The sequence below is a fragment of the Trichogramma pretiosum genome, unplaced genomic scaffold (assembly GCF_000599845.2).
Source record: "Trichogramma pretiosum strain Unisexual culture from Peru unplaced genomic scaffold, Tpre_2.0 scaffold32, whole genome shotgun sequence".
In the NCBI taxonomy this organism is placed as follows: domain Eukaryota; kingdom Metazoa; phylum Arthropoda; class Insecta; order Hymenoptera; family Trichogrammatidae; genus Trichogramma; species Trichogramma pretiosum.
In genome coordinates this window covers 172,547-197,720 of record NW_019641641.1, presented here as the reverse complement: position 1 = coordinate 197,720, position 25,174 = coordinate 172,547, and the positions used below count along the sequence as shown (strand labels likewise).

At 37.1% G+C, this 25,174-nt stretch overlaps 1 protein-coding gene across 3 annotated transcripts; it reads left to right on the top strand.

The window, feature by feature from the left end:
• The first annotated feature begins 33 nt into the window (after window positions 1–33).
• LOC106652772 (anion exchange protein 3) lies at window positions 34–25,174 on the top strand. Of its 3 annotated transcripts, none has more exons than XM_014371904.2 (14): window positions 34–117; window positions 2,853–3,059; window positions 12,812–12,995; window positions 13,172–13,253; window positions 14,435–14,606; window positions 15,641–15,882; window positions 17,440–17,871; window positions 17,952–18,231; window positions 18,528–18,578; window positions 19,691–19,928; window positions 20,007–20,366; window positions 20,433–20,905; window positions 20,984–21,699; window positions 21,773–25,174. In XM_014371904.2, exons 2-14 carry the CDS (start codon window positions 2,973–2,975, stop codon window positions 22,437–22,439), a joined length of 3,984 nt encoding a protein of 1,327 aa, XP_014227390.1. In that variant the 5' UTR covers window positions 34–117; window positions 2,853–2,972; the 3' UTR covers window positions 22,440–25,174. The 3 variants fall into 3 exon arrangements, with proteins under 3 accessions (XP_014227390.1, XP_023315512.1, XP_023315513.1); XM_023459744.1 differs by having other exon boundaries at window positions 15,575–15,882; XM_023459745.1 differs by lacking the exon at window positions 18,528–18,578 and having other exon boundaries at window positions 15,575–15,882.

The window sequence follows — 25,174 nt, the reverse complement described above, 5'->3', positions numbered from 1 at the left end:
TACAAAAAAAAAAANCATGAAAATTCCTACGTTAAAAAAAAAAAAAAAAAAAATCAAGGCAGAGGAGCAGAAAGCAGAAGCACTTCCGAAGTGTGTCTATCGCAGCCACGAGAGCAGGTAAAACCGGATTCTAAGGATCTTTCCTTTTCCTTGCGCACACGTTCGCTTAGTGCCCACTGCCTCCATAGCAACATTTTACTCGTTTTTTTTTCGTTCCTTCGCGGTAGTCATTTTATTTTGTACTGTGTACCTACTACATCATCCGTCAGAATCCTCATTCATTGCCGGCGATTTCATCTCTCATTCCCTCGTCATTTTTTCTCTCTCAATTCTTATACCAATGATCCTATAAGGAATCTAAGGCCATTCTTGTAGGCTATTGTAAATGGACGATTTTTTTATTCAAACGATTCATTTACAACTGTAACTAGTCGTAATTTGAATTTACAACCAGAATCATCGCTTTTATATTTTAAATTTATGAAATCGACTTGTGTGGACAGTCGTACGCGGAACAATGCCAACGTCTAAATACCAAAAGGTTGAAAATATTTCGTAGCGCAACCTGTATAAACTATTTGATTGCGTCAGCATTCAATCAATGCAAAACAACTCCGAAGAAAGCAAAAATAAAATGATCACTGCATAAAGTCCGAAGTTTAATGGTCACTTGAAGTATTTGCTTGCCACTTTTTAGTACTTTTTCGTATTCGTATTTAACTATATTTACAAAAAATACATTTCTTTGTTAATTTTACACATAGTTCGTAGCAATAAAAATAATTCAACAGTGTTCGAAAATGGTTTATTCGGTTTATTCCTTTGCAAAACTCCCGCTTAAAATTGATTCGAATTAGATTAATGCGATTGGCAATGAAGGAAACTGCATTTCCACAAAATCACTTTGCGTATGTTCATAAATTTACCGACATGTGCCGTTAGTTATGTACTGTTGACTTCAACTTGAAATAGTCGATTTTTACGATAAAATAGAAATCATATTAAAAAAAATTTGTACAATAAATAAATTATACAATACAAATTATGAACCTTTTGATTCATATTAAATGTGACCTTATGATATTTTTCTAAATAAAGCGTACATACTATTAAAAATTAACTTTTTTGAATACCAATACTATTTTTACAATAAAAATTACTTAAAATTAAATAGTATTTCATATGATTGTATCAAACACCTAGTATACGAAATTTCTTTTCCTTGATCATCAATAGTACTGTAACTTTTTCAAATAAGTATTTAAAATTAAATTGTTTGAGAAAATTTCCTTGTCAAAGTAAAAATCCTTTCTATTTGAATTTCTCTTAAAATTTATGGCAAAGCTAGATTCTTATTGTGTTGTAGATCATTTAATCTTGACCATGACTCCTGCAAACGGTTAACCATCTGAAATACAGGGACAAGTAATTGACGATCAAGCGTTTGTTATTCTATCCATTGAAGAATTAAGTAGCGACAACATGCGTGAATTTACAATCCCAACATTTACCTGAAAATATAACGGGTGAAACTCTGGATGGATGTCGTATTGTAGCCCTCTTTCTAACTGTATTGAATAATGCACATCAATGGACATGCTGAATAGTATCTCACTAGCTTCATCGAAAGCTGCTTACTTACTGTTACGTTTCTTATATTTATATGCACAGGTAAACGTTTCGCGTTTATTTAAAGAAGCATTTGTGTATATTATTTGAAATGTAATTGAAAGACCAAAATTTGAATTAAATTATATTGTCTATCCTCAACTGTTCATGAAAACTGATGAGTTTTTCTTAACTACAAAATATACTGCGTTTAATACTGAAATAATCTTTATATTATGTTTTCAATTTTGCCTAGAGTTTTGCTGTATTTTAAAATGATACGAGCAATAGGTCGTTTACTTCATTTTAATATCGAAAGAATCCAAACACTCAGAGCAAATTAAAAACACACATGTGTTGATATAGAGATCCTATTTCGAGAGATGTGAAAATATGTTTGCGTTCGCAATTGTCATCCGTATGGTCGCAGATGTTCTTTCAAATGCCCGCGTATACGATACATTGCAGTAAATTTCGATACAGCGCAGTAAAAAGCTTCTAGTGTTGCATTGTTTTCTGATATAATATAGATTGATCAACTCTCAACAAGCTACTCTTCGGAATGTCGCTTGCTTTTATTCTTTACGCGAGCGCTCTTGTTTTTATTTTTTTTCAAATGACGCAAAGTCCCCTTTTGTATCGGTTCGAGGTATTTATTAAATTATTACCACTTCGCTATGAGATTGCATAATTATATTTTATCTCAAGTATTAAATAATTGCAATTTTTCGTTCGATAAAAACATCAATGGAATTCTTAAATTAAACCGGAAAAATTTGAATAGAAATTAAATGTCTTTTAGGTCTTGTTTTTTTTTATAAAAAATAAAATATATGTTCAAATATAGTAAAATTATACTTGGAAAAAAAATAAAACTATATAAGAGGTATTTTATAGTCGTTTTGCATTATTTGATAAGTTCCGCAATAACGTATTGGCAGCCTGTGAAGTAATACTGCAAAAAATTTGCTAATTATATTGTTAAAATGTAAGATTAGGGGGGAGGAAGGTGGGACACAGATGTAAGACATTTTTGAAAATAATAATTCAGCATCATGCAGGAGTATCTATTGGCAATCATTACATTCATCTTTTCGTTGCAGAACATTTGATCGCTTTTGTACTGCAAGAACTGTTCAAGACATACCTTTCATTCGCGTAAACAGTGCTCAGTCTCAAACGCGATTTTATATTTCATCATTCTTAGAAAACTCGATCTTATGATTATTTTTTTCTCACCGTAGAAATCGTCAAAAAGACGGAGCTGTCAACGAAGCGATTCCTCCACATGTGGACATCTCCATCCCAGTTGAGGATAGGACGGGCACCTAGAAAAAAGAACAGTCCATAGAAAAGGAAGATCAATGAAAAAATCAGCAATGGCAGATAAAAGATTCGTTCCAGCGAACAAGCGGAAACTGTCTTTTTTAAGTTTTGGGCAGAGAATAGCGGTGAGTATTATTTTTTTGATCAATCAATTTAATAAATAGATTTTTACACTAAATTTTCAACAATTGATATTCCTATTATGCTATGTACAAACAAATAGTGAATGTAATAAAAGTATTAGAATTTATCTGATAAAGTCACAAAAAGTTTCGATTTAAATATTATTGTAACATGATCAAGATTAATAATTATTTATTCAAAAAAATGTAGAATAGACTTCGTTATTTTTGAAATTCATACAAGCAGATCTTAAATGTTTGTTGACTCGTGTCTGATCAACAATCAGGTCAGTCAGTGTAGCAAGGCCACTAGTGGTTCGCTCGTCTCTCGACGTTTTTTCAATTTCTTTTTCTATTGGCAATTTATGAAATAACGAACGGCTATGGAGTAGAGTAGCCGAGTATCGATCTATATTATTTGCATTTGTTACGTAGAAGAATTTCAATTAATTAAACCTCGTGTAAAATAAGAACAGCCAGAATAAAAGGAACTGAGCCCTCGGATATTATTTTTGGCCAAAAATAAATAATGAAAATTAATTAAAGCTTTTGATTAAGGTTTTTGGTCGAATTAAGATTTTTACTTTTTTATAACAGTGCTGACTCTCTTATTTCTGTATGATCTCAGTAATCATTGTAAACGGGTGACATCGGTTTTATCAGTCTCAATATCGGGTTGTTCATCAAAAATAGTAATTTTCGTAAAATAATATGCATTTTCGACCTTTTACACGTTAAAAAAAATCTTGTATAAGAATACAATAATCTTAGAACATGATTATTTGAAATTCATCGCAAATAATTCATACTTCATCATTTCACCCCACACCTACGCCTTGTCCGTCAAATATATTAGAACACACGTTACATAAGGAATCTTGAACGTTGGAGGCTAGCTCGCAAATTCGATTTAAAGACCAGTGTCAATCATTCGAAAAGGAGATCGCATTGATAACGATGAGAGTGCCTCGAGCAACTCAGCGCCAGTCGCTTGATAATAAGTGCGAGGCGCGTCGACTCGCTTAATAGTGTTGGTCAGTTCGGTGAATTATGCCAAGCTTTTTAAGTCCCTGGGAAAAGTGCACCAAACGAATGAATGCGACGTTCGACGAAACGCGTTGAAGCTCGAACGGAGGGTGATGATGGCAACAGAGGTCGCTCTGACTACGAACCATCGGACTCGTTTCAGGTGATACAAATAAACATTTTCACGTGAAACTGATGCTCTACGCGAGTAACAATTTTGTTCTTGGAGGATGCATTGTGGCTTTAAATTAAAAGTCTTTCAAACCAAACCCAACATCTACTCTTGATTGCAAAAATTATCGTCTTTTATGATGTACATTATAAAAATTTAGTATTCAAGTATTCGAATAATTACATTCCTTCTTGTGTATCTAAATTTTGTGGAGTGAACCTGATTTCTAATTTTCAAATTATAAATTTTTTTATATACTCAACTGTGATTGAAGATTAGGGAATAATAATTATAAAAAATGAATTTTCACCATGTCCGTTAATTTATTGTATTACTCACTGGCGACTTTTTCATAAGCTTTAAAAGGAGGCTCTCATAATTTTATTTTGAAGATAATTATGACGCAAACTAAAAAATGATTTGCTTTTTATTTTCATGCGTTATTTTACACTTGGGGACTAATGGGGAATTGAATCGGACGACAAATCAGATATTCCTCTGAATTTTCGGTAATGTCAACTGCGACCGTGAATATAGAAAGAGTAGGCAACCTTGAATATTTCTAGTTCAAGGTTTCCGGACGATGCGCGAGGAAATGCAGCGAGAAACTCTCCCTCCTATTCCAAACAACGACTTCGGGTGGGGGCGTCAAAAATTGGGAATCACAGGATCGATCGTTGAAAATGTCTTTCCGCGCAGGCCTGTTTCGATGCTTTATATATAGATGCGCAATTACAAATACGCGATGTACTCGGCAGCTTTTCCTCTTCGTGTTTCGTTTGGTTCACGGAAATTGAAAAATGTCATTTTGACAATAGCAGTGATTGACATTAATGAAAGAAAGTTGCGTTTAATCGAACTGTATTATAAGATGCAAATGAAAAGTAAATTTATGGACAGGAGAAAAAATGAAATAAAAATTTAACGCGCTATAGCAATCCACGGGCAATAACTAGAACGTGCTCGTAGGTATTTCAGTAGTTTGTTCGCGATCAATAATATATGAATAAACATACGTGTACGTATGCGGGATAAACTTGTTATCGATAAAATGTGCTTCGTGAATAAGTAATCGCAATTGCTTGGTCGAGCGAAGTATAAGCTGCATTTTCACGCTCGGCAGGGCTTTGGCGAATTTTTATCATTATCGCGTAGGCAAATTTAATGACTTTTCGGGAAGCTTACTAAACGAGTAATCATCTTTACGCGGGTACGTGTACGTTTTAGGTCGGCCGGGTGCGTTCGAGCGAAAGTCGATCGCAGCGAGCACACTATGCGCTCTATACTCTTTAGCGATCTATTTTTAGTGTCCAAGAAAACTTGATGAAGTATCTATTGTTGTCTCCATAATACAATATCTCGTCAATGCCTCTCGCACAGGGAGACATTGAATTCGGAAAAACTTGACTCGCGTCGCGAGCTCTAGCCACGCGTTTGGCGAATATATTTCAATCCCGCGAGGTTCAAGGTCGACGCGCGTGTATGTGCTGTGCGGAGCTGGTTTCACCCGGAACATGTATACAGACATGTGTGAGTGAAATATACGTACTGTTGCGCGCGCACTTTTATGATTGCTGATAGTCACTCGCAGACTTGCTACACGTCTATGGACTTCATTTAATAGCAAATAATGGAGTTTGCTGTATTAAATTTTTACTAATCCTCTTTACGTATTTTGTCAAACAATGACTTCAATCAACTTTTTTCTATAATTCAAGTCCTCTTTACGATCCAATTTTTCTTTCACGTCCATTGAAAATATTCAGGTGCCATTTTTTAATTACATTTTATAATGCTGTATGTACTCGAGCAAAAGTAGAAAAATATTTTATTCCCTACGCGAAAGAGAAATTATTTTCGAATTTTCTATGAATATACATTTTTACTATAATAAATAATAACCATTATCTATTTTATGTAAAGTTCATGTTAAAAATATGATACTTATTTACTTAAAGAATTATATAGATGTATTGATTCGATGTAAAATGTATTTTTCAATGAGCTTATAAATATTTCATTAAAACAAGATTTCTGGGATTTATAAAAGTTTACCAATGATGCTCCTCTAAAAATTTAAAAAATGAGCGCAGCTAAATCTTTAATTTGCGCCCTTTATAAGTAGAATTGATTGTGTACTGTGCGTTCAAGGTTAATGCAACACTGGACCAGATTGAATACGAGAAATTTTGAATTTTATTAAAATAAAAATTGTCGATTTCTATGACATCAATATTGTATGATTTTATATTGAAACTCTTTATTGTTACCATTCCCCAAAATTGCATTGATAACGATGAAGAGTAACAATATCCAATGTTGATGCATTTTAAATTAATACAAATTATATTTATTTTTATTAACAAAATAACATATATTTTTTATTGAAATATTTTATTAAAATTAACTTAAAACGTAGGTGAAAAACAATTTGCAGCCGCACAACATTAGTGTCCTAATTTAGGGGGCTTGCAACGCACAGTGAATCTAACTTGTGTATTTCGAAAGTAGGTAAAGAATTAAAAGTGAAATTGTATAGATAGACGCTGCTGGGCTCAAGTTATGTGGACTTGTCCGTTTTCATGGACGAGCAACACTTGTTGCTTTGCGAGGGGCCGCGCACGCTTGCTTTTCACAATATAGCAGGCACCTTATCAAGCAGTTCAGGATCGACATCAGGGAGGGGGAGGCGCGCGATCGCATGCACACGTTTTACGTCATTCCCGAATAACGACTGCTCTCTTCGCGTCATTTTTTTTTAAACACACGATGACGTTGTTTTTATCTATAACATCATCTTTCGTTTGTGTACTACTTACTAATTTTTGTGAATTCTTTTTTGTCCCCACTAACTTCGAGTAATGATTTCAAAGGTAATAGATTGCTATTGCAATTGTCAACTATTTTAGTTAATCTTTTACAAATTTATTCGTTTCAAAAATGCGCAAATGAATTGTGAATGAATACTTATATTTTGATTAAAACTAATACTTCTCATAAATTGCCGAAGGCTGTTGTTTCAATCATATGTGTGGCTTGGTAATAATTAAGGTAGGTGCCTCAAAAAAATGACTATCGATAAAGGGTCTTGAAATTTTAACCACATATTATTGACAGTACTTTTCATATGTGTGAGAAATTTCAGGAAATTTAACCGAACCATTTCCGAAATATAATTAATCAAAGTTCGGTACTTTAACGTGGGATCCCTATGCTAGCGTGTCGAAAAGACGCTATTTTGTGTGATTATAAAAAAACGCATCGATAAAATCTTTTCAAAAACTAGGAGATGATTGTTCAGTATGTTCTAAAACATAGCTCAAAAACTGGAAAAACTTGACCAAACAGTTTTTGGGAAAAGTTAATGTAAAAACATTGCAAAAATAAAAATTTTTATTTTTTGACCTGAAACCTACTTTTTAAGGTTTTTAGGGTCATTTTAAACAAAAAAGTGCTTTTGTAAATTTTCTCTAAAATCTATTTTTCACGAGCTATAAACGATTCAAATTTAAACAATTTTAAGCAATGAATCTTTACGATTTTTTATCTCAATAACTATCAACTCTACGAAAAATTTTAAAAGAACAAAAGAGTCTTAGAATTTGTCAAGGAAAGCGTATGAATTTTTTCAGATTTTTTTTAGACATATGCTCAAATTTGTCGGTCAGGTCTGAGGGAACATCCTTAATGAGTTATTTTGTAGCAAATACTTTTTGATAAACTGAAAATGTTGTGGAGGATTATCATAGAATCTTAACTAATTTCTAGAAACTTAAAAATAATACTAGAAAACATAAACGCATTTAAAATATGCGAAGGGATGTTTGATAAACAAGTTCTCGCAATCAAGTAGAAATAGCCTAGCTAGAGTCAGCCACTGATGATATGGAAGTTAGTATCAGATAAGAATAAAGCAAATATTACATAATGAACTTACTAACGTGTCCATCAAGTATTGCATTTGATAGTTATAAAAACGTTTTGATTTTAATCATAGGGAAGAGAGTTCAGTCTTTCAATAGCAATTTATCTTATGCTGTAATTTTGATTAATTTAGAACGACGCTGACAACTAGTCTGGGCCAAGTCCAGTTCGATTTGCATTTAATAACATTCTGCTGGAGCTTAATTTCCTGTCCCGTAGAGTGCACGCGACTGATCGGGGAGTTTAAAGATTCTCGGGATTTTTGGGTCGCCTGGGCGACTAAGTAAAAGAGAGAGAGAGATAGCAGTAGTTACGATCAATCCCTGAACTGGAATGCAGCAGTGTGCATCTCTGTGCAGAATACACACATGTATACATAGGCTCACAGCTCGAAATGTCTATCGAGTCACTCGTTTTATCGACCCATCATAACGTCCTCACCTGCGTTGAAGAGAGGGAGCTACCTCCATGCCGTTCCGATTATAGTTATGTGCGCTTGCACTGCCGGGCTCCGTCTCAAGCTATACACTGCTCGAGCTCTCTCGAACGTTTTGCTTTAACGAGCGCCACTATGACTAATTGATTTAATCTCGAACGTGCCAATTCACTACGCAATGCAACTTAGTTCGAGAGTCCTTCTGAACTTCTACTTTGACCAATTACTATATTACAGTTGTGCTAAGCATGGCTCTTTAAATTGATAAGTTGCATATCCTTTAAATATTGAATGCAACATTTTCATCTCTGAAATCTGTTTGATTCACGAGAAAATCTGTTTCGACCTTGCATTGTTAAGTAGTCCAAGTCAATACTTTTTGATTAAAACGATATGTATTTCATGTTTTAGTTATTCAGATTTTGCGTTGCAGGATAACTCGCAAGATATTTGAAATAAAAACTTCAAACTGAATGCTTTGGTCTCTAAAATCTTAATACAAAGTAATTTTATATCTAGCACCTAGTTCGTTTTTCACAAAATAACGAAAAATTGTATTTATTATAAGATTATTTATAAACTTAAATAATTATTTTTCATTCATTCCATTAAATTGTTAGCATATTTTTTTTATCGTGATTAATACATTCCTATGCTATTTATAAAGTTAACTTGTATAAATAAAAATATATAAGTGAAAAAATGATTGTAACGACATACATACGCATGGTATTATACGCTGAGTTCGAAAGTGCGCGGACGAGCGAGCGGGCTGGTGCTGGCGTAAGAGTCGATGGTGGTGGGGGAGGATTCGCGGGGTGGCATAGTAAAGAGTATACTAGTAGTAGCAGTAGCGCCGACGCATCCTGAACTTGAGCTCGTGCGAGGGTTGCTGGAGCGCGGCCGGCGCTCCACCTCAGTCACTCCGGCCCGAGATGCCATGCCCGAAGGCGCGCGCGTGTGTGCCGGCAGCTGTTCCGTCGTCGGCCACGAGCCAGCCACGATAGCTTGACTTCTTGCCTTTTCATCCGGGGCTACAGATTTCAGCTCTACAACTATAATTGCCTTCAGTTGTAATACCTATTAGCTTTTTTCTTCGTGGCATTTTGCTGCTCATCGAAATCCATTTCGAGTCGAACACGAGCTTCTTTTTTAGTTTTCTTGTTTAATGAAAAGATCAATTTATTATTTATCACTTTACTTTTTGGAGAAAGTTACTTGAACTAAAATAATTTTTTAACTAATCACTGTGTTCAAGTTTTTATAAAAATTCCTTGAAAAAATTTTTTGTTCCAAAACGGATGTAAAAATTAATTTGTAATACTATATTCTTATCGAGTGTTTTCGTCTTATAAATTTATATTATAATATTTAAACATTATTGTTTTGTGCATTCTAAATGTGTTTTTATTCATAAACAAAATGTTGCCAAGTGTTTTATAAGTAGCTATTATTCAAAGTGAAGTGAGTTGTATGTTATAATAAAAGGAATTGTCTTCGCAGGGGCCTTTCTTCATTTGCTGTTGAATAACTAGTGAGTTTTTACTTCTATTATTGACTGACCATCTTGTTTGTTGCACCAATAAAATTGCAGACATTGCATAAATGATTCGAATAATAAAAACGAGGGTAGCTGTGAAATAATTTTTCAAAGTATTTATTCCAAAGTACAGTCATACATTATCGTAGAGAAAAATTACGTTTTATTGATTCGATGAAATCAATATATTCTTGTATAAAAAGCAATTTTATTTATACATTTTCCCATTTATCAATACTATAATAGATTTATATATAAACACGAGAACAATATTCTTCTGCAGAAGCAACTACTGTCTAGAATAAACAGAGCATAACTGATGAATTGTCATTTATTCAATGTATTTTCTTTTAACTACCTGCCACTTGTTTGGAAAAAAAATATTCAATTTAAGAAAAAAATAGCAAAATTGCATGCGAATAAAAAACTATGTGGATTTAAATACACTTACTAGTTTCAATTGATATTCAACTTGATTTCAATCAAAATTTTATCGAGCAATTCTTTTGGACACATTGAAAGAGACCATATGATAAGACGAGCGATTCAAAAAAAAAGAAAAAAAAACGGCGAGTACTTGTCGCTTTATAGCGAATGGACTTTACTTCGCTTTGCCCTTGCTCAGAGCTGAAAATCGATGCAAACCACCCCCTTGGAGCAGCTAGCAGGCAACGGGCAGGCAGCAGGCATGTACCGCGATTGTATACCTATATTCATATCCACGTGTAGCATACGAACAGTGATCTTGCGTCAACTGCATATAAGCTTATGCCCAGCATATCTGCTCCGAACGGGGGGTGGCTTTCGATTTTTGATCTCAATTAATTGCCCGATGCCACCTGTACTATTTGTGTACTGATTTATTTATAATATTTAATTACTTCTAAGGTGACTATTGTGGTTAAACATTCCCTTATCGATTAAAACCAACTCAAATAATCTTATAATTATAATTAGCGAATGGCGGTTAGAAGAAAAGATGGTTTTTTATATTTAGCCTGTTATTAAACAAGCAATCTTTAACACGACGTTTTCTAGCGATCATTCTTTTTACAAATATTTTTACGAGCGACAAAGCCTTCGTAATTAAATTTACTTTTCAATTTACAATACTTTATAACTTGTTTACACATTTTTAAATATTGAAAACTTTTAACAGGTATGTTTGGTTAACAATTGTTTAAATATTTAAATTTCAAAGTATATATTCGATTTTTTAACTTGAATTTGGTTATAATGCAAATATTTTAATTTATTTTTTATAATAATTATATTGCGTAACATTAATGAAGAGAGTAATTTAGTCTCATATAAATTATTAAAATCGTACCGTAATTACATTCTACATATAATTGACGGCTTATTTTCATCGATTTTATAATTCGTTGACCATGCGCATTCTCCTATACTTAAAAAACTTTCATATAATTTCATTATAATACACGTAGTTCTGAAATTAATGTAATTTCCGCTTTATTCTGAATTATTTGTATTTGTAATAACACGAGCTATCCGTGATTTTTTCTTCTGTTTCGATAGTGAGCAAGTTTTTCTCAAAGGTACGAATGATATAAATTATTATCTAATTGATTTTCTACTTAAATGAAAAATTGTAAATTAAATGAAAGTAATATTACAAAACGCATTTGGTTTTATAATTATAATTTTAAATATCAATATTACCCGTAATAATTAGTCAACATGATTAATTTTGAAATGTATGATAATATAAGGAGTTATTCTAACTTTAGTAGTCACGTGAATATGATCATATTTTATTATAACTATTATCGAGATAAACTACTGGTTGATGATGCATTTGTGTTCTCCACTTAATTGAAATGTTATTCTGAAATTATTATACGGATACCGCGCAGTAAAAAAAATTTAAGGAAAAAGAACGAGAGCAACTTGCACAAAGTTAAGGTCTCTTATGCTATACATTCTGGCAATGCAGACCGAAAGCTCCAAGTTCAAGGGCACGATAGTTGCATCGACCGCTTACATATTTACTACTAGCGCCAGGCGTCCTCGAGCTGTTAAGTCACGTGTTTCCGGACTTAATCGCACCAGTCCCGTACCTCTTTCATTTTTTCGTCCTCTCCATTATTGCAATCTTACATCTCATTATTTTTCGCTGCATGACAAATTTTTCAACTGCAGTTTTTATCAATTCGATTGATACATTTTTTGTATGTATTGTTCATAACATCAAGGCTTAGCATTGTTCTATATTTTTTGATCAATTCAATGATATTTTTTATTTAATTGATTTGAGGTAAATTTAAGAATGTATCATTTTCAGTAAACCTTAAAATTGCTGTACGCGAACAAACTTTAGGTCAGTCCAATTTAATAGATATTATTGAAGTCTCAGAAGCCCCCAGAATCTTCTACGATCTCTCCTGTAGTTTATAGTATATAGTATATTACTGCCCTATGCTACGAAAAAAAAGTTTCAAGGCACTTTTAATTAGCAGCCTAGGCGCAGCCGATAACTTCTCAAAAATCTTGAAAAATTATTTTTAATGTCCGGTTTCATTATCAACAAATGAAATAAGATGTTTCATTAGTCGATGAATTATGAATGGGAATTTGTCGATTAAACATCAATTATGAATGAGGATTGAACATTAAATAACTCGACGAGTTTGCAGGCCGATGGACATGGAACGAAAACGGTACAAGAGCTGGACGAGGAGATGGAGAAGGTGTTTGCTATGGATGCCGGAGAAAAGTTCAACGTAGCTGCATTCGGTTCTCCCTCGGAATCAATAGGCTCTGATCGTGATCGCGATCGAGGGCCTGCTGTTTCGCGTTATGGCGATCGTGGCCTCGACCGTGAGTACTGTTTTCTTTCTAATCAACTATCTTGTTTTTAAATTTTATGTACTTACTTTGTCAATTATTGAGGAGTGTATAATTTTCATTGTATAATTTCACCTAGTTTATTAAAAAAACAATATTGTATTTTAATCTACTTGTGAAAGATATAAGTAAGCTATTTCACTTTTCAGAACATCGAAAGAAAAGCTACCCGCACCCGCACATGCCATTGAAGAGTCTCCACTCGAGATCTATGCGACGTCATTTATCACCGTAAGTCTATAATCTTGTATCTTCAAATGAAATAAAGTTCATTGTGTATTAATTCAAACCTAACATTGTAAACTTTGGAATTAAATTTATTCAATAGATCGTTTTTTAAAGATGAAATATAAATTATTTATTTCAAGTCAGATCTACTTGTATGTTTAATTAATTCAAACGTATTTGTCATATAAATGGTAATACAAAATTAATGAAACAATTTCTTATATCCTTCTTTTTATTTCTTTATGACAACTAATACAGTGAATTGTATGTAGCGTCATTAAATACACGATCAGGATTATTTGACGTGTACTAAAGGAAAATAAAATGATAAAAATGGTTGCGTGTGTTAAAATGCAGTTTATTTTCCTGTTTCGTGATGCAATAGTCTCTTTGAATATTTTTACTCGAAATAAATTTAGATTTTTGCGTGATTTGGTACAGTCGAACGGTTTAGATAATAGTCATTTTCAAAGACTTTTAAATAAATGATATACAAATAGTGTTATTTTTATACGTGCATTGTGATTACACAAAATCCATCCTTTTTTAATGTCTGAGCTGCCTCTATTGAAATCAATGAAGTTTAATTTTTGCCAATGAAACGAAAAATAATAATAACTAAATTTTAAAAGTGTCGATGTTAAAGTTTATGGTTTTATAGAATTTTTTTATAGTTCATACAGCTATCTGTTCTTTAGTACGACTTGTGACTGCATACAGTTAACTGTTGTTCGGTGAAAATTCCGTGCCTGGAAATCGTTATCTCGGGCACTGTAAAAGTACTGTAGAAAGTTTAATCAAGTTTTGAATGGATTTATGAGAGTTTCTTGCTTACTCTTATTCGTTTGCATAAAACTTTTTCAAGGAATGTAGATATAGGCTTGCTATGAAATTCGTGATTCTTCAAAAGTAATGAGTTTAAAAAATAAATTTAGGATACGAAAAATTCAAAACTTTATCGAACATACGTGATTCTTTAAAAGTAATGAGTTAAAAAAATAAATTTGGGTTACGAAAAATTCAAACTTTATCGAACATGAAGTTCTCAAGGCATGTCCCAAAAAAAGTAAACAATTCTTTGAAATTGTTTTATAGGGTATTCAATCACTACGAAAAAATTAAAAGAGATATTTTGTGATGTACATGATGGTTAAATGAATTAGAATTTGTTTATAACTTTTCAGCGAAGGTTCTGTAGTAGCCGAAAATATTTTGGAAGAAGAAACGCCTGCGGAAGGTTTGAATAATAATAGCAATGGAGAACCAGAGACGGCCTTGGAGCACGTTGACTCCATCGATAGTACCAACTCTCCCCTGGAAGACAAGGAGGACAAGGAGAGTTCTGAAGATGGCAAGGTTCGTGGAGATTTTATCAAATCAATACCGTATTATCAGGTTCAGTCATGTGAACTCGCGCAGCAATTTCAATTTTTTGAAATCTCGAGGAAATTCACATTCACTGATGTGACGATGAGCTGAAAAATAATACAGATATATGCGTGATGAATCGAGCAAGTTTGCTCATTAATGCGTTTTTATTTTCCCAGAAGTGGTATTGTTAGATTCAGATCTTACGTGAGTGGTATACATTTTATATTTTAACCCTTTACACGAAAAACTTTTACCAAGGGCTAGACATAGACATTCGACATTAGTTATTTAGTTTTCATATAGATATCAATATTTATTGAGACTTTTATTTTTAACGTAAAAAATACTACTTCAATAACAAAAAAATATTATAATAATGAGAAGAAATATGAATAAAAATAGATATTCTTGATAAAAATTTGTGCTGAAAATCACCATACGTGACTGGTGTTGAAGAACTTATACTATGTTTAGCTATAGTGCACTTTCTAAATGGTTATTTTTTAAGTGTGATATTTTTGTCTTGTGATGGCTGTCGATTATACTAGTTTTGAGCACGAAGCAGAAGCATAATTAACTCGTACCAATTTATTTACTTCACAGAAATATATATATCGACGCCTTAGATGAAAACTAGGTCATGTAAGATTCTCTTAAAGTCAGTAAGTTTTAAAACACTTATTAACGGTGACCAATGTTGTGCATTTCAATAAAATTGTTTAATTATCGTCTCAGGCGTCAATTGATAGTTTTTGATAAAAAGTACATTTATTTAAAACTGTTCCATAATAAATTTAATAAGAGACAGTCTAATTTTCATAAAATATATAGATGCACTCTAAAGCGCACTAAAGTAATTGAAATATAGATTAAAATCTGAAAGAATTTAAAAAAACAACATACTAGACAATTATATAGTGTAAATGTGTATGTATCCGTGGCAAAAATCAAAGGTGTCAAAGCACCATCGAAGGCAGAGAAAATACAGTCGAGTAATAAGGAAGGTCGTTGATTTAAAGGATGCAGAAGAAGTTGTGGAGGCATTGGAGGACATTGCCGAGAACGTGGGCAGCAGCGAGAGCGAGGCTCCACTGTCGGAGCGAGCGGCCTCGGGTTACAGCGAGAGCCCGTCCTGCGGCAGTCCCAGGGTGCAGTTCGAGAAAATCCACGAGGAGGAGTTGGGCGAGCACGACGTGATGGAGGGCAACGAAGGAGCTGCCGGCGACGACGACAAGAAGGGACGAAGACACCACAATCACAAGTAAGTGCATCAAAAGCAAACGTGTAGTACCGCTTCGAGTCGCGCTTGTTGCCAACGGAGCGCGATTTTGTGGTTTTGCAAATTTTGCGTGTCGCGGGGTAGCAGCGCTGCTGACTCTTCGCCGCCGCCGCCTTCGCGTTGCTATTCGGATGACGCGTAAAGGCCAAGGTTGACTAGCTGAACAGTCGACTATTGCCAAATTACTGCCCGTGCATCTGCACATTTGCTGTGTGTGTGTGTGTGTACCGTTGCTCGATACTGGCAGTAGTTTGACTAGCTTCGCCAACTGCATTATGTCAGTCTAGTGCATTATCGTATCGTCGAGAAATCATCGTCGCGGAAGTAGTAGCAGAAGAACGAGAAAAAGAAGAAGCAGAGTAGTCGTAGGCGAGCTCGGGCTTCGTTACAGTGACCGTGGCGCAGTGCAATCGGTGTAAGCGTGTGTGAGTGCGTGTGTGTGACGGTGTTACGGGGTGCGTACATCTGCTGCGGCCATGCCGATCGAGTACGACCGTTCACCCGATCGGATCGGTGACATTCGCCGGTATGGGTTTGGAGCTACTAACAACACTTTATATACGCGTGTGTGCGACCTGTGTGAATGCCTTTTCTTCTCGACGAACACCCCCTCGAAAGATCTCGATTCGTTCATGCCACTGATCTACTTGTTACTCTCGCTTTTTATTTTTCTCACGATTTTCAAATTACGGCAAACTAAAAAATCATATGAATTGTTTCGTACACCATTTTTCGTCGCAAACCCAAAAATTAGACCTGTCACTCGCCCGCGTAATGTATCGTACAATGCAATAATACGTCGCCCGGAAGTAACAATATTTCGCGACAAGCTTATGCTTATATCATAGTATTGACATTGGCTCGTTTGGACATCAAGCAATATCGACAATTTTCGGGTTCGAACTCTCGGAACGAAAGCGAGGACTTCCAAACGAGGATGATTCATTTGAGCCTTTTAAAACCTGCATAAATTACTTGAACAATCGAACATTCGAAATCAAATTCGAAGCTAAGGTCAAGATCTTTTACACGCATACTTTTAGCTCTTTGCGGGAGTATATTCAATTCGAGTGCTCGAATATCGCGTGCCGAGACGATTCTCTGCACGAGCAATTTTGTGCTCGAGCCAAAAATGAGATTTTATTGGCAATGCCTCTTAGGGTACATTTTACTCGATGAGCAGTCGTTTACACGCTCAGAAAGAGCTATGTAAAAGCTATAACATTATGCTTATGTCTTTTTGTTGTACTCACTATAAAAGATATAAAATGTACTATAAAAGAAATTTAAACGATCAGGGTCTGCACAATGAAATTTTTCGACAACCTCGCACCGAGTACAGCGAATATTATTTTTTGAAAATCATTTTTACGATCAAGTTGATGAATGATTTAAAAGTAATGTGCAGCTTATTCCTTTAGTAACATTTATCAAGGTCCAAAATATTTGTTTGTTTTTATCAGAAAAAAATCTTTCGTAAATCAAAAAAAGCTCGGTTAAAAGTCAAAGAAATAAATTGGGCTCTTATGTACATCGCAGGCGACATCATCACCATCACCACCATCACCACAAATCGCGCAAGTACTCGCTGCAAGAGGACCCGCAATGGCGAAAACGCTCCGGAGCCGGGCTGCCGGGCGAGTTCAGCGGGTCCGCGGTGGCGAGGCGCGTCAGCGTCCAGCCCGAGGAGGCCAAGACGCTGCAGGAACTCGACATCGACGACCTCGAGTCGCATCGAAGCGACGATCCCCGCGGCATGAGACGCCACAAAGCCGCCCATCCGACCGTGCAGATCGGCCGGCGCAAGGAGGGCGGCATACCCCACGAGACCTTCAAAAAGATGTACGACCATTCGCCGCACGAGGTCTTCGTGCAGCTGGACGAGCTTCACGGCTTCGGCGAGGAGAGGGAGTGGAGAGAGACCGCCAGGTGGATCAAGTACGAGGAGGACGTCGAGGAGGGCGCCGACAGGTTTGTATCGTATACGACTGCTTGTACTCGATCACATAGCACGGCGACAAAAAATAATCCTTCCATCGGGCACTGTAAAGATGGGGTCAACCTCACGTGGCCTCGCTGAGCTTTCACTCGCTACTGAATCTTCGCCGCTGCCTCGAGACCGGCGTCGTGCTGCTCGACCTCGAGGAGAAGGACCTGCCGGGACTGGCTTATCGAGTCGTCGAGCAAATGGTCATCGAGGAGCTGATATTGCCCGAGGACCGGCCCGTCGTGATGCGAGCTCTACTGCTCCGCCACAGGCACGTACACGAGCACGAACGAGGCTTCAGGTTCGGCGCCAAACGAAATTACTCCAGCTACACGAGCCTCCAGGTAACGTTGGATTTTCATTTACTTCCCTTCTTGCGTCGCCTTGTTTACTGGATATTTTTAGTTTACTCGCAAATGATATATTTTATTCAAACGTTACAATTGACTCGAGGGCAACATGATATTTGATACAAGATTGATAACGATTTTTTAGCAAATTCCTGGTAATGTGTAAGTAGTCTAGACAGATGTTTTATCGAAATGATTTGGCAAGGATTACCCGACTCGAACTCGTATTGAAAAAAAAATGTATTAAATGACCGACTGACAGTGCCTTTTTCCTTGTCTTATTTCCACAGTCTATCTGGTTTGACGAGGACGACTCTCCGCGGGAAGGAGCCGAGAACAATGTAATTACAATTGTTGTCAAATTTCTTCCTTTTCGTAATCCTCTTTCAAAATATTTTTTATTCAATTCATATCTTCGAATAATGACCAATTCTTTCTACACTGCATCATTAATTGCATTGATCCAATTCTCGTTACAAAATCGTCCTAGTTTTTCAATTTATATTTATTTATTCAGTTCATCCTATTTGATATCGTTCATAGTTCGTTTGATGTAAATAATTTTAATATTTTTTTGGATCGTAAAAATTATTTTTGTAAATTGGTCCGTATGTTCATTGTCAAAAAATAAGAAAGTTTAACACCCAATATAGAAGCTTTTAAACATCCTTGATAAAGATTCGTTTAGAAAAGTCAAATTCATTTTTTCAATTTTAAAATAAAAAGTTATAAGAAATCATCTAACGATATTTTTACAATTCGCCCTATCTGTTCATTTCGCATCTTCGAATCGTTGACATCGTCTGTATATATTTCAATGCGCTTGTTCTACATCAATGTATGGTTAAATTATTATTTAATCATGTAATTAATTTTCAGTGTGAAAATCTGAAAATTCATTTGCAGCCAACTCAACTTGATCTTATGAGAAATCACTCATCATCGTGACCGTCTAGTGAAGTCCATTATTATAGATAACATATTTCATGCCTCCTCACTATTTTCTTGCTCTATACGAAAATCAAAAGTTTGTATCAGTAAAATTGACTTATTTTCAAGTTATATTTTTCTGCCAAGTACATATGCGTTTCTTTAAACAAACGTTCATAAACATTGGGTAGTTCAAGCAAAGCCAAAACCGTCATAAGATTACAGATTCAGAATTTATAAAACGCATAGAATATATTGAAATGACGTTTGAACTAAGCCAATGTATTTTAGACACGAGGTCCATTGTCATAATGTGACAAGTCCAATCATTTCATCGTTAACACAAGTAAAGAGAAAAAAACTGACATTTCAATGACTCAAATAAAATATACTCGAAAAAGCTCTTGACTCTTTTCAAGTACGCATTATATTCTAAACGACTAGTAGTACTTTTTGTCTGCATTAAAATAAACTTGAATATTTATGATGGAAAAAAGGTGTAACACGTAGTTGAATAATACAGAACTTGCAAGAAACGAAATCGAAAGTGCTTTCGTCGAACCAAGCCCTAGACAACAATCACACGGTCATCGACATGAAGGAGGAGTTGACGTTCACTAGCAGCGTCGAAGACATAAAAAAAGGTCAAAACGAGCATATTTTAAAGAGGATACCGAGCGGCGCCGAGGCCACGGTTGTCCTCGTCGGAGCAGTCGACTTTCTCGATCAACCAACGATTGCTTTTGTCAGGCTGGCCGAAGGTAAGACAATTTAATTTAAGCCTCGTGAAGTATCGGAGGATGAAAATAACGCGCGGGTTACGCGGTATGGTCGAGCAGGTATTCTGATGCCGGCCATCACGGAGGTGACGATTCCGGTGCGCTTCATGTTCACGTTGCTGGGGCCGCGCAATTCCGACCTGGACTATCACGAGATCGGTCGCTCTATCTCCACCCTCATGTCGAACACGTCGTTCCACAAGGTCGCCTACAAGGCGAACGAGCGTCGGGAGTTGCTCTCGGCCATCAACGAGTTCCTCGACGACTCGATCGTCCTGCCGCCCGGCGACTGGGAGCGCCAGGCCCTGCTGCCCTTCGACGAGCTCAAGGCCAAGAGCGAAGCCATACGCAAGCGCAAAGCCAAAGCCCTGGAGGACAAGCGCAAGAAGCAGACCCAGAGCGACGCCGCCGTTAAAAAAGGTATTGGTACATCCGACCCTCGGCCGTTATTCGAGATTTAATTTAATATTCCCCATTGGTCGACAGCTATAATGGCGGGCGAGGAGGAGAAGAAGCCACCGGACGACTTGGACCCGCTGCGACGCACGCGGCGTCCGTTCGGCTGCCTGATCAACGACATCAAGCGGCGCTACCCGTTCTACGTGTCGGACTTCACCGACGGCCTGAGCTCGTCGTGCCTGGCCGCGGCGATATTCATGTACTTCGCGGCCCTCTGCACGGCCATCACGTTCGGCGGCCTGATGAGCGATAAGACCCACAACGTCATCGGCATCAGCGAGACTCTGGTCTCGTGCTCGATGACCGGCGTCATCATGGCCCTGTTCGCCACGCAGCCCCTCGTCATAATCGGCACGACGGGGCCCCTCCTGCTCTTCGACGAGAGTCTCTACAACTTTTGCGAGGCCAACAATCTCGACTTTCTCACCATGAGGGTCTACGTGGGCGCTTGGATGGCCATAATCGCCCTGAGCATCGCCTGCGTCGAGGGCTCCGTTCTGGTGCGTTGTTGCATCGACTCTATATAATCGCACCGACTTAATTTATTCGTACAATAATAACCGATGAAATTGTCGCAGGTACGGCTCTTTACTCGCTTCACCGAGGAAATTTTCACGGGGCTCATATCCATCTTGTACATCGTGGAGACGTTCATCAAGCTGGTGAACTACTTCAAGCGCAATCCCCTCTGGCCGGAGTACTGCTTCGAGCAGGGAAACTCGAGCATCTCGACGAACGGCAACGACGCAGCCATGTCATCGAGCAGCGTCATGAGCGAGTACGCGGAGTTGATGAGGCGGCCGGCCGTCAACGTCAGCGAAGCGAACGCCCGGCACAGCGAGCTGGCTCTGGCCGGCCTCAACCAGAGCAGCGCCTTGAGCGAGCTCGATCAGGCGCTGAGCTCGTCGCTGCTGTCCGGCCACGACGCTCAGGGCCTCGAGATCAATCAGCCCAACACGGCCCTCATGTGCACGATCCTGTGCCTGGGCACCTTCCTCGGCGCCTACTATCTGCGCATCTTCCGCAACAGCCACTACCTGGGCAGGAGCGCGAGACGAGCCTTCGGCGACTTTGGCGTGCCCATCAGCATCGTGACCTTCGTGCTGATCGATTATCTGGCGGGCGTCAAGACGGAGAAGCTCCTCGTGCCGGAGGGCCTCACGCCGACCGTGCCCAACCGAAGTTGGCTCGTCTCGCCGGTCCAGGGCGACGTGCCCGTCTGGATGGCCCTCGCTTGCTCCGTGCCCGCTCTCCTCGTCTACATTCTCGTCTTCATGGAGACCCAGATATCCGAGTGAGTATACAATATACGTATCCGGCTCAGCTTTGGCAAGTTTATCATTTTTTTGTTCTTGTTTTTCACGCAGACTGATAATCGACAAAAAGGAGCGCAAGCTGCGCAAGGGAAACGGCTACCACATGGACATCGTGGTGGTGTGCCTGCTGAACTTTGGCTGCGGCCTGATCGGGGCGCCCTGGTGCTGCGCCGCCTCGGTGCGCTCCCTGACCCACGTGAACGCGGTCACGGTGATGTCGCGCACCCACGCGCCCGGCGACAAGCCCCACATCGTCGAGGTGAAGGAGCAGCGCGTCTCCTCGCTCCTCGTCGCCATCCTCGTGGGCGTGAGCGTGCTGATGGCGCCGCTGCTGCGACGCGTGCCCATGGCCGTGCTCCTCGGCGTCTTCCTCTACATGGGCATCTCGTCGACCAACGGCGTGCAGCTCTTCGACCGGGTCAAGCTCTTCTTCATGCCGGTCAAGCACCACGGCACGGCCAACTACGTGCGCCGCGTGCAGACCTGCAAGATGCACATGTTCACCCTCGTGCAGATCACCTGCCTGGCCGTGCTCTGGATCGTCAAGAGCACCAAGGCCGCCCTGGCCCTGCCCTTCTTCCTCATTCTCATGATACCGCTGAGGGCGCAGATGCGCCACTTCTTCAGTCCGGCCGAGCTAAGGGCGCTCGACAGCAAGAATCCCGACAACGACGAGGAGGAGCCCGATTTCTACGAGGAGGCGCCTCTGCCTGGTTAAACTGGTCTACTCTGCGTTGACGCCTTAACTCTGCGGCACTCTATACGCTCTAAACTCCTTCTCAGCTGCCTGCGCTACATCAGAACGTCGAATTATGATAAAGCTCCTTCGAATGCTCGTTCGGAAGCTCTTCGTGCGATCTTCGCGCGTCAAGACGTAATTCTACTACGTCCATGTGGCGAGTTATTCGCTCGTCGACACGCGTTTGTGTGTGCCTTACATATGGATTCCTATGTGAATGTAGGGATTGTGCCCGTATAGCCGATTTGCGCAGGTTTACGCGTTTGCGCGCGTGCGACCGCTCCGTTATTATATTATTACTTTTTTCCATCTCTCGCGTACCATCGCCAGCTTTGCATGTAACAATGTACATCGATGCTGGGATTCCTTAAAGCGAAATCTTTACAGGCCCCTTTTACTATCCGACTCCGAAACTATTTTTGACGTTTGATCGATCGCGATATTATCGGGCCCGCTGATTTTTCCTCGCGATGGACTTTGTCGTTTGTTCCAAAATGATTTCAGAAAAATTTTAAGAGTTTTCGTACCATACAAAATCAGTATTGCTATCTTATGACCCCCCAACGGATCTATGATCTATGAACGGATTATTTGTATATGAATGAAAATTAAAGAGCGCTATGATGTAGCTATCTTTTGTACTTACTTGGAAGAGTATTTAACATTTACTTTGAATATTTTAGTTTTTAACACTCGATCACACAATGCGAGACGCGATCGATGAATCATATTTCTGTGTTTTTTTTTTTTTTTTTCATTCTTACGCCTACGCATAGTAAATTTATTAAAACTATTACGGCGTTAAAAGCGGCACCTCGTCATCAAAAACCATAAATTCCAAATGAATAAAAAAAATTTACCATTGTTCGTTGATAATTATAATATGGACGCCCAGCACAAAATCCACACTAATAAATTCGAGTAGCAAAAATTTGGCTTTACGAATCCTAAAGGATACGGCTAAGGACCATTTTTGCCGTTTGAATTTATTTTCGACGTTTTTACGACCGCATATAATATTATTTAACGTGCCTTGAACATTACAATTAATTGTACACATTACGATGGCCATCACGTGCACCTATAATAAATAAAATGTCCTCAACTCTTCTTTACAATTCAGGGTTTTATTATGATTATTGGGCATTATGTCAATATGAACTTTTCAAATTTTGTATATTTTGACTTTGTATTTCCCTTTTTGAACTCTTCAGACTGAAGTTTCGCTTTGGAACTTTTGGTTTAGACCTTTTGTACCCCAATCTCAATTGATTGGGGTATTATATTCAATGGTCACCTTTTTTCGATTATAACGAGGTACTACTGCCTTTAACGTCATAATAATTTAAATATATTAACATGATAATTATGCAAACAAACTTTTAGCTGAAATTTTCCTAATCTCAATGATTTTACTAGAGCTATAGACTGGGTACTGAAAAATCTGTTTTTATCGTCTTCATTTGAAAACTGCAGTCGAGTTTAATTTTTATCAATCTTTGCTCTTACAGTTTATTCAAAATAAAAATATTTATCTTCTTTTGACGTTGATGAGCACGGTGTAAAAAATGTATTTTCATTCGGGTACCCCTAAGTTGATAAAGATTGAAAAGAAATGTCCTTTCTTCGTACTCATCAACATCAAAGATAGATAAATATTTATTTCATGTAAAACTGCAGATTAATTATTCATTGCATACAGTTGTTGCAATCCTAAACGTTTCAGCTAGCTCGCTGCTTCACATATTGAATCATTGAATTTCAATATCTTTGATAGATACGAAAAATCTCACAGGTAAATTCTTTCAATAGACATACTTGTGAATATATTTTTTTATTAATATTAATCAGAAGATGACTCAATATTTTCAGAATGCCTTATTGTAAACGTGTATAACTTGAAAAACTTTGTTATCAATTCTTTTTAGAGCATTCAAAGAAGGTTACGACTCAAAATTTATTTAAACATATCAAAGATATTTATATAAAAATTACTTGTATACAAATAATGTATCTCAGATACTACATAGTGATATACTTGTATTGAATATTTAAAAAAAAGAGGATATTAAGTAAAAATATTAGTTTTTGTTGTATGGATATCACTAAAATGGAATAATTTTTTTAAAATGCACAAATTAACTCATTTGCTGTAATTGATCAAAAATCAATAAATGAATAAGCACATAACTTGACTCTGAACAGTTATAAGCTTTACTTGCATGGCACATAAATTAAATAGGAGTATGAGTCATATTAACTTTTAATTACCAATCATAAAAAATTGTTACGAGTGAAGTATATTTTTTGATGTTTCAAAGTCCATTCATTTTTTATTATCTATATAAATAAATATCTAAATAAAAGAACATCGATATCAGAGCTAATAAATTGTTAATGTAGTTAAAATGTAAAAATGCAAATTATTTTTCTACGATGTAAAACCATGCTATTTATTTATTGCTGCGAGCACATCAAACGATTATTTTACAGTATAAATCTCATTAGAATTTATAAAATTAGTTTATATGATCACATTTGATAAAAAGAGAAAAATGTATTTAATTTGATCCTTTTATCGAAACTTCAATGATTAATTATCAAATAATTTATCTTCCAAGTTTCGAAATTAATGAATAGATATTAAAAATTAATTTAGAATATTTTTGTAAATATGTATATCTGTATAGAAATTGTCTTCATTGATAATTTTT

Coding starts and splice junctions, on each gene's coding strand:
- LOC106652772 (XM_023459744.1), top strand. CDS start 2,973: ATGAAAAAATCAGCAATGGCAGATAAAAGATTCGTTCCAGCGAACAAG. Junction 12,996..13,171: donor TGGCGATCGTGGCCTCGACC/GTGAGTACTGTT, acceptor TTCACTTTTCAG/AACATCGAAAGAAAAGCTAC. Junction 17,872..17,951: donor GTCGAGGAGGGCGCCGACAG/GTTTGTATCGTA, acceptor GGCACTGTAAAG/ATGGGGTCAACCTCACGTGG.